This window comes from Chiloscyllium punctatum, chromosome 13 (assembly GCF_047496795.1).
Source record: "Chiloscyllium punctatum isolate Juve2018m chromosome 13, sChiPun1.3, whole genome shotgun sequence".
In the NCBI taxonomy this organism is placed as follows: Eukaryota; Metazoa; Chordata; class Chondrichthyes; order Orectolobiformes; family Hemiscylliidae; genus Chiloscyllium; species Chiloscyllium punctatum.
Genome location: NC_092751.1, coordinates 101,602,496 through 101,615,552, shown reverse-complemented (window position 1 = coordinate 101,615,552; position 13,057 = coordinate 101,602,496). Strand labels below are relative to the sequence as shown.

The 13,057-nt window shown below is 58.9% G+C and overlaps 1 protein-coding gene across 2 annotated transcripts in view; it reads left to right on the top strand.

The window, feature by feature from the left end:
• The first annotated feature begins 6,739 nt into the window (after nucleotides 1–6,739).
• fut11 (fucosyltransferase 11 (alpha (1,3) fucosyltransferase)) overlaps nucleotides 6,740–13,057 on the top strand; it is a 37,611-nt gene continuing 31,293 nt past the window's right edge. For both annotated transcript variants that reach the window (XR_011962317.1, XM_072583464.1), the window contains exon 1: nucleotides 6,740–7,450. Coding sequence is in view for 1 of the 2 variants with exons in the window: in XM_072583464.1 (XP_072439565.1) it covers nucleotides 6,740–7,450 (711 nt within the window). In the remaining variant the exon portion in view is untranslated. The remainder of the gene's footprint in view (nucleotides 7,451–13,057) is intronic.

Here is a 13,057-nt window from a genome sequence, read left to right as displayed (position 1 = left end):
CTGTAGATGCTGGAGCTCAGAGTCATTGGTTAGAGTGGTGCTGGAAAAGCACAGCAGGTCAGGCAGCATCCGAGGAGCAGGAAAATTGATGTTTTGGGCATCATCCTTCCTGATCATCCTTGCCCTAAACATTGACTCTCCTGCTCCTTGGATGCTGCCTGACCCACTGTGCTTTTCCAGCACCACTCTCTTGTTTTCCCTTTAGTTTGGTATTTCTTGCAAACTGTCCTGATGAGTATAAGATGTAAAGCTTTGATGCAATGTCTTACTCCCAGCAATACTCAAGTTTTACCAAATGATTATGTTTTTTCATACAGTCACTTTAACATAATGAAATGTTCCAAGGTGCTTCACAGGAACATTCCACAAGGGGATTTGGTCAGATGACCAAAAGCTTGCTCAAAGAGGTACGCTTTGAGAAGTGTCTTAAAGGAACAAAGTAACGTATGGATATGGAGAGGCATTGTGAGAGCATTCCAGAATTTTGGACAAATCGAAAGCCTGGCTACCAACAGGAATGCATAAGGGGTCAGAATTGGAAGAGCACAGATATATTGGAAAGTGGTAGGGCTGGAGTAGAGTGATTACAGTGAGAGGGAGGGAGGGGTGAAGCCATGCAGTTGAAAATGAGAACAATGGCTGCGCATTAATGGAAGCAGTTGGGTGTGAAACATTTTGACATGCATCCAAGAGATATTATAAATGTAAATACTCTCTTTAACTCTCAAATGTGACCACAATTTGTACATTCTTCAACAAAAATTACCTTAAAACAATGAGCTAGTTACATCATGGGGAGGTATTTGTTTAGAAAGAAGGTGGCTATTTAATGGAATTTAATTATCCTGAGTAAACATACAGTTCACTGATTACAACCACATCAGTGAGATTGCCTTAAGACCATAAGACATAGGAGCAGAAATTAGGCCATTCAGCCCATTGATTCTGCTCCGCCATTCAATCATGGCTGATAAGTTTCTCATCCCCACTCTCCTACTTTCTCCCCGATCCCCTTGATACTCAAGAACCTATCTATCTCAGTCTTAAATGTACTCAATGTCCTGGCCTCTACAGCCTTCTGTGGCAGTCAATTCCATAGCTTCACCACTCTCTGGCTGAAGAAGTTTCACCTTATCTCCATTTTAAAAGGTCTTCCCTTTACTCTAAGGCTATGCCCTTGGGTCCTAGTCTCTCCTCCCAATGAAAACACTGTCCAGGTCATTCAGTATTCTGTAAGTTTCAATTCGATCCCCCCTCATCCTTCTAAACTCCATCGAGTATAGACCCAGAATCCTCAAGTATTCCTCATATGTTAAGCTTTTCAGCTCCATCAGAGTGTTGGGCCAGTGAGTAACACCAGCCACACCCCAATCATGTCATTGGAAATCCCCATTCAACAAATATATTTTGAAACCACTAGCTTCCTCTGGTTGGGTTCACAACTCAAAGGCAGGTCCAACCCACAGCATCACAATCTCCACCGCATAGAGCAGAGAGGTAGGCCCCAAATTCATCCCAGAGTGGGAATCAAACCCTGTGCTAATAGCACCAATCTGTTGCATAACTGCAATCCAGCCAAACAAGCCAATCCCCTAAGGGCTCGAGTTGCTATGGCAGTGAATACTTTGACAAGTAAGTTGTAGCACAGAGCTAGGGATGTTGATTGAAGAGGTTCCAACCTTAGTTCCATTACATGGACTGACTAGGAATCTCTCCCACTCTTACCACCTGCCATTGGCATGTGTTGGAAGAAGCTAAAAGTTGTTATTTGACCTGTTTGCTTGGGTTACAAACACCTTCCCTCGCCACCCAGTCCTGCAGTGGGACTTACGACACATAAAGATGTACAGTATGGAAACAGACCCTTCAGTCCAACTTATCCATGCCTACCAGACATCCTAAATTATTCTAGTCCCATTTGCCAGTATTTGGCCCATATCCCTCCAAACCCTTCCTATTCATATGCCTATCTAGATGCCTTTTAAATGTTGCAATTGTATCAACCTCCACCACTTCGTCTGGCTGCTCATTCCACATTTCCTGATGAAGGGCTTTTGCCCGAAACATCGATTTCCCTGCTCCTCGGATGCTGCCTGAACTGCTGTGCTTTTCCAGCACCACTCTAATCCAGAATCTGGTTTCCAGCATCTGCAGTCATTGTTTTTACCCAGCTCATTCCATACACACACCACCCTCCGCATGAAAGCGTTGCCCCTTAGGTCACTTTTAAATCTTTCTCCCTCTTACCCTAAACCATGCCCTCTAGCTTTGGACTCCCCTATCCTAGGGAAAAGACCTTGGCTGTTCACCCTATCCCTCATAATTTTGTAAACCTCTATAAGGTCACCCCTCAGCCTCCGAAGCTCCAGGGAAAACAGCCCCAGCCTATTCAGCCTCTCCCGACAGATCAAACCCTCCAACTCCGGTAACATCCTTGTAAATCTTTTCTAAACCCTTTCAACTTCCACAACATCCTTGCAATAGCTTGGACTTGAACTTAAGCTTGGAGGTTCTTATTGAGAGGCAGGGACACTACCCACTCCACCACAAAACCTCCCTTCATGAAGACAAGAGACACGGACAATGTACACCTGCTAAAAGGATAGTTCAGTAGATTATAAAACATCTTTCATTTTCAATAGGAAGTTTGACTAAAGTATCTCAAAATGAAAATAGATTTCCAGACCCCCTCAAAATGTTTTAAGGTATCCTAGACTCTAATGTTTTTCTTGTTTTAAAGACAAATGGCAAGTGTGTGTTCCAGATGCGATGCAATTGGTCAAACTATTTGATGTTAAGCAAAGCAAAATTTATTTAAATACTGTAGTTAAAATACAATGAAAGAAAGAGGAATTTAGAATAACTTAACTCTGTTGGAAACCTAACAGAATAATAGATACAGTAACTATAATTAATTAACTGTTCCAATAGTGTAACATCCCATAAACACAATGCTTGGCAAAAAAGGAAAATTCAGACACAGATTCTCACATGCAGTTCTCCAATTCAGGAGGAAAACACATCAAGAGAAAATTCAGACACAGAAGCAGCCAGGAGACATTCACCGAAGCTTCCAACTCTGTTGAGACCCCAACAGCTTCTGATACTGTGCATAAATCCTGATCTGTGTGATAGCTGGCACACCCATTCAGGCTGCATTAAAACAAAATCCAAAGCCTTCCAAGCAGTTTGCTCAAGTGGTCTTCAGTAGTTTGCTCGGTTTCTCTTGTTCAATCTCTCTCTTAAAAGTAACCAGGACAACCTAACCTCTTAAAGGCTTGTGACCTCTTTGTCACATTATACACAGCTAGCTGAGGGACAATTGGGATATCAAATGCCTTCCTTCATTCAAATCCATCTTGTGTTTTACAGAGGACTGCTGGGTCATTCTGATGCTGATACTGTTACAGCTGGAGGTCAATGATGCCAATCTATGTGCTAGAAGTCTGGGTCATCATCCTGGTTATCCTGGCGACTATCCTTGTAATGAGTTTGCTGATCATACTGCCACCGGCTGTCATAGTGATCTGGAGGATGAAGCACGTCCCTGAAATCTCGCTGGAGGGAGCAATGTGAAGTGGGATCCACAGAAATTCAGCCAGTTACTGAGACTACCTTTGCACTAATGTTCAACCCCTGATTTGTCAACCACAGTGTTTAGACACACACCATTCTGAACTGTAGTGTGCTAAACTCCTGTAACCGGAAAGTTAAATCCCCAAATCAGCTTTCCTAATGCAAAAATCCCAGGAAGACATCCTCTGCTGGGTCAATATCTTAATTTTCTTGGAAGAATCTCGGGATTGAAGCTAAATCCCCTCTCACCTGTATCTATGGAATGGAATTTCCAGGTGGAATAGGGCAGTGGAATAGAAGGAAAAGACAACATCATTTAAGAGGCTACTGGATTCTATGATAAATCATGCTGGATGGTTGAGCTTTCTATATACATTCATGGGATATAAGCAGCTGTATCAGTGGCCAGCACCACTGTCCATCCTTTATGGTGCTTGAGAAGGTAGTGGTTAGGTCTGGAATTGACTGTAAGACCTATTCTAGCTCAGAAATACTCAGAGAACATATTGCCTTTCTTCAAATCTACCATCTACTTACAGACGTATATAACATTTACCGTATGTACAATGGCCATTTTCAAAATGAAGGAACTTACAAATTAAATCAACTGATCCCCATCTCTAACATTCATATTGGCAGCTTTCAGTGTATTTGTTTAATAAACTCAGGTTACACTGTGAGGGTATTGGAATCACAGTGCCAACGTGAAATAACTGCACAGAGGCCAGTATCCCATCACTACGTCACCCTTTATTTACATGAGGACAATACACTGGCTGTGACCAGCCAGTTCAGACCCAGCCCCTAGACTGAGGATACTCTCTGAAATATGGGTGTACAATATCTTTAATGCAAAAATGGTCCCACAAAGAAAGCCACAAATATGGTCCTTTAATGCAAGTTATTGCAAATTTGTATCACCTCCTTTGATTTGGCTGTGTTCTCCTTTTCCACCCAACGTGCCACAGTAACAATAAATATGGAACTAAAGTTGGCAACAGTATTGTGGTATATGTGGATGATGAGACATAGGACTGTAGCACCATCTGGTGTTAGATGAAGCCACACAAAATGTCAAAGTGCTGTTCCCAGTTGACAATGTGAAACTTAAAAAGGTTCAGAAAAGATTTACAAGGATGTTGCCAGGGTTGGAGGACTTGAGCTATAGGGAGAGGCTGAACAGGCTGAGGCTGTTTTCCTTGGAGTGTCATAGGCTGAGGGGGTGACCTTATGGAGGTTTATAAAATCATGAGGGGCATGGATAGGGTAAATAGGCAAAGTTTTTTCCCTGAGGTCAGGGAGTCCAGAACGAGAGGGCATAGGTTTAGGGTGAGAGGGGAAATATATAAAAGAGACCTAAGGGGCAACTTTTTCACACAGAGGGTGGTACGTGTATGGAATGAGCTGCCAGAGGAAGTGGTGGAGGCTGGTACAATTACAACATTTAAAAGGCATCTGGATGGATATATAAATAGGAAGGATTTGGAGGGATATAGGCTAAGTGCTGGTAGGTGAGACTAGATTGGGTTGAGATATCTGGTCAGCATGGACGGGTTGGACCGAAGGGTCTGTTTCCATGCTGTACATCTCTATGACTCTATGACTCACATTGCACTAGAATCCAGCTCTGAATGATATATGACACTGTGATTATTTAGTACAGTTGTGAAATTGAAATCAATGGAGTGTGGAAGAGACTGTAAAACTCATTTACTGTCTTGTCAATCAATAGCATCACATAAATTCCTGCTTTGCTTCACAAAAATAGCAAATTATATCTGAAGTTGTCTAAGATTACAGTCTAGTGCAGCTCAAGGCTTGCAGTTGGACTGGAAAAGTCCTGAGTCGAAAAGTGTGGCATTGGAAAAGCACAGCAGGTCAGGCACTGTCTGAGGATCGGGAGGGTTGATGTTTTGGGTATAAACTCTTCATCAGGAAGGTCCTGAGGCTAGGGTGTCAGACAATGAGACTGAGTTCATGATTGAAAGTGTGTGCCTTATATCAGACATGTGTAAAGTGGAACCGGAAACCTGGACCTGAGAATCCCTGGAACATACATAGAGACCTTGCACACACACAGAACTGACTAAAATTGAATGGTCCAGGTGAACAAACCAAATTTCAGTACCACAGGAGTGTCACATGCAGCCCATGCTGTCTGCACTGGATCTCTGAACAAGCATTGCACCCAATATCATTACCCCTAGTCTCCTTGTAACCCAATGCAACGTTTCTATTCAATCATCTAATACCCTCGTGAATGCATCAACCGAACCTGCCTCCATGACATTTCCAGGCTGTGCATTCAGACACAAACCAAGCACAGTTTGAAATTCTTGCAGTGCATTTGCTTCTTTTGGAAATCACTTTAACCCCACGTCTTCTGGCTTTCAATCCTTTCACAAGTGGGGAACAGTTTCTTCCAGTCTACTCTGCAACAGAGAAAGAACAAACCTTAAATAAAACAAATAATTGCAGATGCTGTGAATCTGAAACAAAACCTCAACAAGATCTGGAAAAAGAAGCTAGTGTTTCCAAATACACCTGTTGGACTATAACCTGGTGTTGTGTGATATGTGACGCTGGAAATAAAAGAACATTGTAGAGATTTGCAACTTAGTAAGCCTACTCTCATTTGACCCAATGACTACAATTTTATCTTGGAGCTACCATTCTGAGCTCATGATTTGGAGATGCCGGTGTTGGACTGGGGTGGACAAAGTTACATATCAAACAACACCAAGTTGTCCTTCAAAGCAGAGCTCCAAAAGCTAGTGCTTCCAAATAAACCTGTTGGACTATATCCTGGTGTTGTGTGATTTTTAGTTCTGAGCTCACACCAACAAGGCATTTAAGGGGTTAATGTTGTGCTGGCTGCTAATTGGTGGGGAGAGATAGCCAATCAGTACCTGGATGTTCTGCGATTGGTCCCTGCTGCTGGAACGCAGGGGAAAGACCTTCCACCGTAAAGTGGCACCCGTGCTGACCGACCTTCTGGCGTAAAGTGGGTTAGCACGTGGCCGTAATCCGGGGGAGCGGAGCAGCGCAACTAGAGGGAAAGGGGGCGGGGATCGACCGTCTGCCGTAAAGTGAGAGTCAGCGGCGGCAGGGGTACTTGACCTCCTGCTGTGAAAGTGTCGTGAAGCCCGACCGTTAAACTGCCATGGCGGCCTTTCCCGCCGCTATCGTCGCCGTCCTCCTCCTCCTGGAGGCCTCAGTGCCGCCGGTACGTGGGCGGCGGGAGGCCCAGGCTTTCGAGGCGGCCTCGGCGCTGTCGGCGGTGGAGTTCGGCAAGGCTAACAGTAGCAGTGAGCGGCGGGGATCCGGGGACACGGAGCTGCCGGTGCTGCTGTGGTGGAGCGAGGATCTGTTCCCGCATTTCCCCGGCGGAGGGAGGACGTCGGAGCGGATCGAGTGCGGCCCGATCCCGGTCCCGGTCCCGGGCCAGGCCTCAGGCCGGGCGGCCCGCGCCTCCTGCCTGGTCACCCGCAGTAAGCGGGCCCTGGGCCACCGGCGGACGGCCGCCGTCCTCTTCTACGGCACGGACTTCCGAGCGGACCGGGCCCCGCTGCCCCGCCGCCAGACCTGGGCCCTGTTCCACGAGGAGTCGCCGATGAACAACTACCTGCTGTCGCAGGCCGCCGCCATCCGCCTGTTCAACTACACCGCCACCTTCCGCCGCCACTCGGACTACCCCCTGGCCCTGCAGTGGCTGCCCGCCGCCCGCTACCTCCGGCAGGCGCCCGGCACCTCCCTCAGCCGCAAGAACCAGCTCCGCCGCCTCGGCACCGCCCCCGTGATCTACCTCCAGTCACACTGCCCCGTGGCGTCTGACCGTGACCGATATGTCCGGGAACTGATGGAGCACCTACAGGTACCGCCCGGGGGGGGTCAGTGAGGGGGGGTCAGTGCGGGCTGGGGGGGGTCAGTGCGGGCTGGGGGGGGTCAGTGAGGGGGGGTCAGTGCGGGCTGGGGGGGGGTCAGTGAGGGGGGGTCAGTGCGGGCTGGGGGGGTCAGTGAGGGGGGGTCAGTGCGGGCTGGGGGGGGTCAGTGAGGGGGGGTCAGTGCGGGCTGGGGGGGGGTCAGTGAGGGGGGGTCAGTGCGGGCTGGGGGGGGGTCAGTGAGGGGGGGTCAGTGCGGGCTGGGGGGGGTCAGTGAGGAGGGGTCAGTGCGGGCTGGGGGGGGAGGGTCAGTGAGGGGGGGGTCAGTGAGGGGGGGGGTCAGTGCGGGCTGGGGGGGGAGGGTCAGTGAGGGGGGGGTCAGTGCGGGCTGGGGGGGGAGGGTCAGTGAGGGGGGGGTCAGTGCGGGCTGGGGGGGGAGGGTCAGTGAGGGGGGGGGTCAGTGCGGGCTGGGGGGGGAGGGTCAGTGAGGGGGGGGTCAGTGAGGGGGGGGTCAGTGCGGGCTGGGGGGGGAGGGTCAGTGAGGGGGGGGTCAGTGAGGGGGGGGTCAGTGAGGGGGGGTCAGTGCGGGCTGGGGGGCGAGGGTCAGTGAGGGGGGGGTCAGTGCGGGCTGGGGGGGTCAGTGAGGGGGGGGTCAGTGCGGGCTGGGGGGGTCAGTGAGGGGGGGGTCAGTGCGGGCTGGGGGGGGAGGGTCAGTGAGGGGGGGTCAGTGAGGGGGGGGTCAGTGCGGGCTGGGGGGGTCAGTGAGGGGGGGGTCAGTGCGGGCTGGGGGGGGAGGGTCAGTGAGGGGGGGGTCAGTGCGGGCTGGGGGGGGAGGGTCAGTGAGGGGGGGGTCAGTGCGGGCTGGGGGGGTCAGTGAGGGGGGGGTCAGTGCGGGCTGGGGGGGTCAGTGAGGGGGGGGCCGGTGCGGGCTGGGGGGGTCAGTGAGGGGGGGGTCAGTTCGGGCTGTGAGGGGGGGTCAGTGCGGGCTGGGGGGGGTCAGTGCGGGCTGGGGGGAGGGTCAGTGAGGGGGGGGTCAGTGCGGGCTGGGGGGGTCAGTGAGGGGGGGTCAGTTCGGGCTGTGAGGGGGGGTCAGTGCGGGCTGGGGGGGAGGGTCAGTGAGGGGGGGTCAGTGCGGGCTGGGGGGGGAGGGTCAGTGCGGGCTGGGGGGGGGTCAGTGCGGGCTGGGGGGGAGGGTCAGTGAGGGGGGGGTCAGTGCGGGCTGGGGGGGGTCAGTGCGGGCTGGGGGGGAGGGTCAGTGAGGGGGGGGTCAGTGCGGGCTGGGGGGGGAGGGTCAGTGAGGGGGGGGTCAGTGCGGGCTGGGGGGGGAGGGTCAGTGAGGGGGGGTCAGTGCGGGCTGGGGGGGGAGGGTCAGTGAGGGGGGGTCAGTGCGGGCTGGGGAGGGTCAGTGAGGGGGGGGTCAGTGCGGGCTGGGGGGGGTCAGTGCGGGCTGGGGGGGAGGGTCAGTGAGGGGGGGGTCAGTGCGGGCTGGGGGGGTCAGTGAGGGGGGGGGTCAGTGCGGGCTGGGGGGGAGGGTCAGTGAGGGGGGGTCAGTGCGGGCTGGGGGGGTCAGTGAGGGGTGGTCAGTGCGGGCTGGGGGGGTCAGTGAGGGGGGGTCAGTGCGGGCTGGGGGGGGTCAGTGCGGGCCGGGGGGGTCAGTGCGGGCTGGGGAGGGTCAGTGAGGGGGGGGTCAGTGAGGGGGGGTCAGTGAGGGGGGGGTCAGTGCGGGCTGGGGGGGGGTCGGTGCGGGCTGGGGGGGGGTCAGTGAGGGAGGGTCAGTGAGGGGGGGTCAGTGCGGGCTGGGGGGGTCAGTGAGGGGTGGTCAGTGCGGGCTGGGGGGGGTCAGTGCGGGGGGGTCAGTGCGGGCTGGGGAGGGTCAGTGGGGGGGGTCAGTGAGGGGGGGTCAGTGCGGGCTGGGGAGGGTCAGTGAGGGGGGGTCAGTGAGGGGGGGGTCAGTGCGGGCTGGGGGGGGTCGGTGCGGGCTGGGGGGGGGGTCAGTGAGGGGGGGGTCAGTGCGGGCTGGGGGGGGAGGGTCAGTGAGGGGGGGTCAGTGCGGGCTGGGGGGGTCAGTGAGGGGTGGTCAGTGCGGGCTGGGGGGGGTCAGTGCGGGCGGGGGGGGTCAGTGCGGGCTGGGGGGGGTCAGTGAGGGGGGGGTCAGTGCGGGCTGGGGGGGGTCAGTGCGGGCTGGGGGGGGGTCAGGGAGGGGGGGTCAGTGCGGGCTGGGGGGGTCAGTGAGGGGGGGTCAGTGAGGGGGGGGTCAGGGTCAGTGCGGGCTGGGGGGGTCAGTGAGGGGGGGTCAGTGCGGGCTGGGGGGGTCAGTGAGGAGGGGTCAGTGCGGGCTGGGGGGGGTCAGTGAGGGGGGGTCAGTGCGGGCTGGGGGGGTCAGTGAGGGGGAGTCAGTGCGGGCTGGGGGGGTCAGTGAGGGGGGGTCAGTGCGGGCTGGGGGGGTCAGTGAGGGGGGGTCAGTGCGGGCTGGGGGGGTCAGTGAGGGGGGGTCAGTGCGGGCTGGGGGGGTCAGTGAGGGGGGGGTCAGTGCGGGCTGGGGGGGTCAGTGAGGGGTGGTCAGTGCGGGCTGGGGGGGTCAGTGAGGGGTGGTCAGTGCGGGCTGGGGGGGTCTGTGAGGGGTGGTCAGTGCGGGCTGGGGGGGGTCAGTGAGGGGGGGTCAGTGCGGGCTGGGGGGGGTCAGTGAGGGGGGGTCAGTGCGGGCTGGGGGGGTCAGTGAGGGGGGGGGTCAGTGCGGGCTGGGGGGGTCAGTGAGGGGGGGGTCAGTGCGGGCTGGGGGGGTCAGTGAGGGGGGGTCAGTGCGGGCTGGGGGGGTCAGTGAGGGGGGGTCAGTGCGGGCTGGGGGTGTCAGTGAGGGGGGGGTCAGTGCGGGCTGGGGGGGTCAGTGAGGGGGGGGTCAGTGCGGGCTGGGGGGGGTCAGTGCGGGCTGGGGGGGGGGTCAGTGCGGGCTGGGGGGGAGGGTCAGTGAGGGGGGGGGTCAGTGCGGGCTGGGGGGGGAGGGTCAGTGAGGGGGGGGTCAGTGAGGGGGGGGGTCAGTGCGGGCTGGGGGGGGTCAGTGCGGGCTGGGGGGGGTCAGTGAGGGGGGGTCAGTGCGGGCTGGGGGGGGAGGGTCAGTGAGGGGGGGGGTCAGTGAGGGGGGGTCAGTGCGGGCTGGGGGGCGAGGGTCAGTGAGGGGGGGGTCAGTGCGGGCTGGGGGGGTCAGTGAGGGGGGGGTCAGTGCGGGCTGGGGGGGTCAGTGAGGGGGGGGTCAGTGCGGGCTGGGGGGGTCAGTGAGGGGGGGGTCAGTTCGGGCTGTGAGGGGGGGTCAGTGCGGGCTGGGGGGGAGGGTCAGTGAGGGGGGGGTCAGTGCGGGCTGGGGGGGGAGGGTCAGTGCGGGCTGGGGGGGAGGGTCAGTGAGGGGGGGTCAGTGAGGGGGGGGGGTCAGTGCAGGCTGGGGGGGGTCAGTGCGGGCTGGGGGGGGAGGGTCAGTGAGGGGGGGGGTCAGTGCGGGCTGGGGGGGGTCAGTGCGGGCTGGGGGGGAGGGTCAGTGAGGGGGGGGGTCAGTGCGGGCTGGGGGGGGGAGGGTCAGTGAGGGGGGGTCAGTGCGGGCTGGGGAGGGTCAGTGAGGGGGGGGTCAGTGCGGGCTGGGGGGGGGTCAGTGCGGGCTGGGGGGGAGGGTCAGTGAGGGGGGGGTCAGTGCGGGCTGGGGGGGTCAGTGAGGGGGAGGTCAGTGCGGGCTGGGGGGGAGGGTCAGTGAGGGGGGGTCAGTGCGGGCTGGGGGGGTCAGTGAGGGGTGGTCAGTGCGGGCTGGGGGGGTCAGTGAGGGGGGGTCAGTGCGGGCTGGGGGGGGTCAGTGCGGGCCGGGGGGGTCAGTGAGGGGGGGTCAGTGCGGGCTGGGGAGGGTCAGTGAGGGGGGGTCAGTGAGGGGGGGGTCAGTGCGGGCTGGGGGGGGGGTCAGTGAGGGAGGGTCAGTGAGGGGGGGTCAGTGCGGGCTGGGGGGGTCAGTGAGGCGGGGTGGTCAGTGCGGGCTGGGGGGGGTCAGTGCGGGCTGGGGGGGGTCAGTGCGGGGGGGTCAGTGCGGGCTGGGGAGGGTCAGTGGGGGGGGTCAGTGAGGGGGGGTCAGTGCGGGCTGGGGAGGGTCAGTGAGGGGGGGTCAGTGAGGGGGGGGGTCAGTGCGGGCTGGGGGGGGTCGGTGCGGGCTGGGGGGGGGGTCAGTGAGGGGGGGTCAGTGCGGGCTGGGGGGGAGGGTCAGTGAGGGGGGGTCAGTGCGGGCTGGGGGGGAGGGTCAGTGAGGGGGGGTCAGTGCGGGCTGGGGGGGTCAGTGAGGGGTGGTCAGTGCGGGCTGGGGGGGGTCAGTGCGGGCTGGGGGGGGTCAGTGAGGGGGGGGTCAGTGCGGGCTGGGGGGGGTCAGTGAGGGGGGGGTCAGTGCGGGCTGGGGGGGGGTCAGTGCGGGCTGGGGGGGGGTCAGGGAGGGGGGGTCAGTGCGGGCTGGGGGGGGTCAGTGAGGGGGGGTCAGTGAGGGGGGGGTCAGTGCGGGCTGGGGGGGTCAGTGAGGGGGGGTCAGTGCGGGCTGGGGGGGGTCAGTGAGGGGGGGGTCAGTGCGGGCTGGGGGGGTCAGTGAGGGGGGGTCAGTGAGGGGGGGTCAGTGCGGGCTGGGGGGGTCAGTGAGGGGGAGTCAGTGCGGGCTGGGGGGTCAGTGAGGGGTGGTCAGTGCGGGCTGGGGGGGTCAGTGAGGGGGGGTCAGTGCGGGCTGGGGGGGTCAGTGAGGGGGGTCAGTGCGGGCTGGGGGGGTCAGTGAGGGGGGGGGTCAGTGCGGGCTGGGGGGGGTCAGTGAGGGGTGGTCAGTGCGGGCTGGGGGGGTCAGTGAGGGGTGGTCAGTGCGGGCTGGGGGGGTCTGTGAGGGGTGGTCAGTGCGGGCTGGGGGGGGTCAGTGAGGGGGGGTCAGTGCGGGCTGGGGGGGGTCAGTGCGGGCTGGGGGGGTCAGTGAGGGGGGGTCAGTGAGGGGGGGGGTCAGTGCGGGCTGGGGGGGTCAGTGAGGGGGGGGTCAGTGCGGGCTGGGGGGGTCAGTGAGGGGGGGTCAGTGCGGGCTGGGGGTGTCAGTGAGGGGGGGGTCAGTGCGGGCTGGGGGGGTCAGTGAGGGGGGGGTCAGTGCGGGCTGGGGGGGGTCAGTGCGGGCTGGGGGGGGGGTCAGTGCAGGCTGGGGGGGGAGGGTCAGTGAGGTGGGGTCAGTGCGGGCTGGGGGGGGAGGGTCAGTGAGGTGGGGTCAGTGCGGGCTGGGGGGGGTCAGTGAGGGGTGGTCAGTGCGGGCTGGGGGGGGTCAGTGCGGGCTGGGGGGGGTCAGTGAGGGGGGGTCAGTGCGGGCTGGGGGGGGGTCAGTGCGGGCTGGGGGGGGGTCAGTGAGGGGGGGTCAGTGCGGGCTGGGGGGAGGGTCAGTGAGGTGGGGTCAGTGCGGGCTGGGGGGGGGTCAGTGAGGGGTGGTCAGTGCGGGCTGGGGGGGGTCAGTGCGGGCTGGGGGGGGTCAGTGAGGGGGGTGTCAGTGCGGGCTGGGGGGGGTCAGTGAGGGGGGGTCAGTGCGGGCTGGGGGGGTCAGTGAGGGGGGGGTCAGTGCGGGCTGGGGGGGT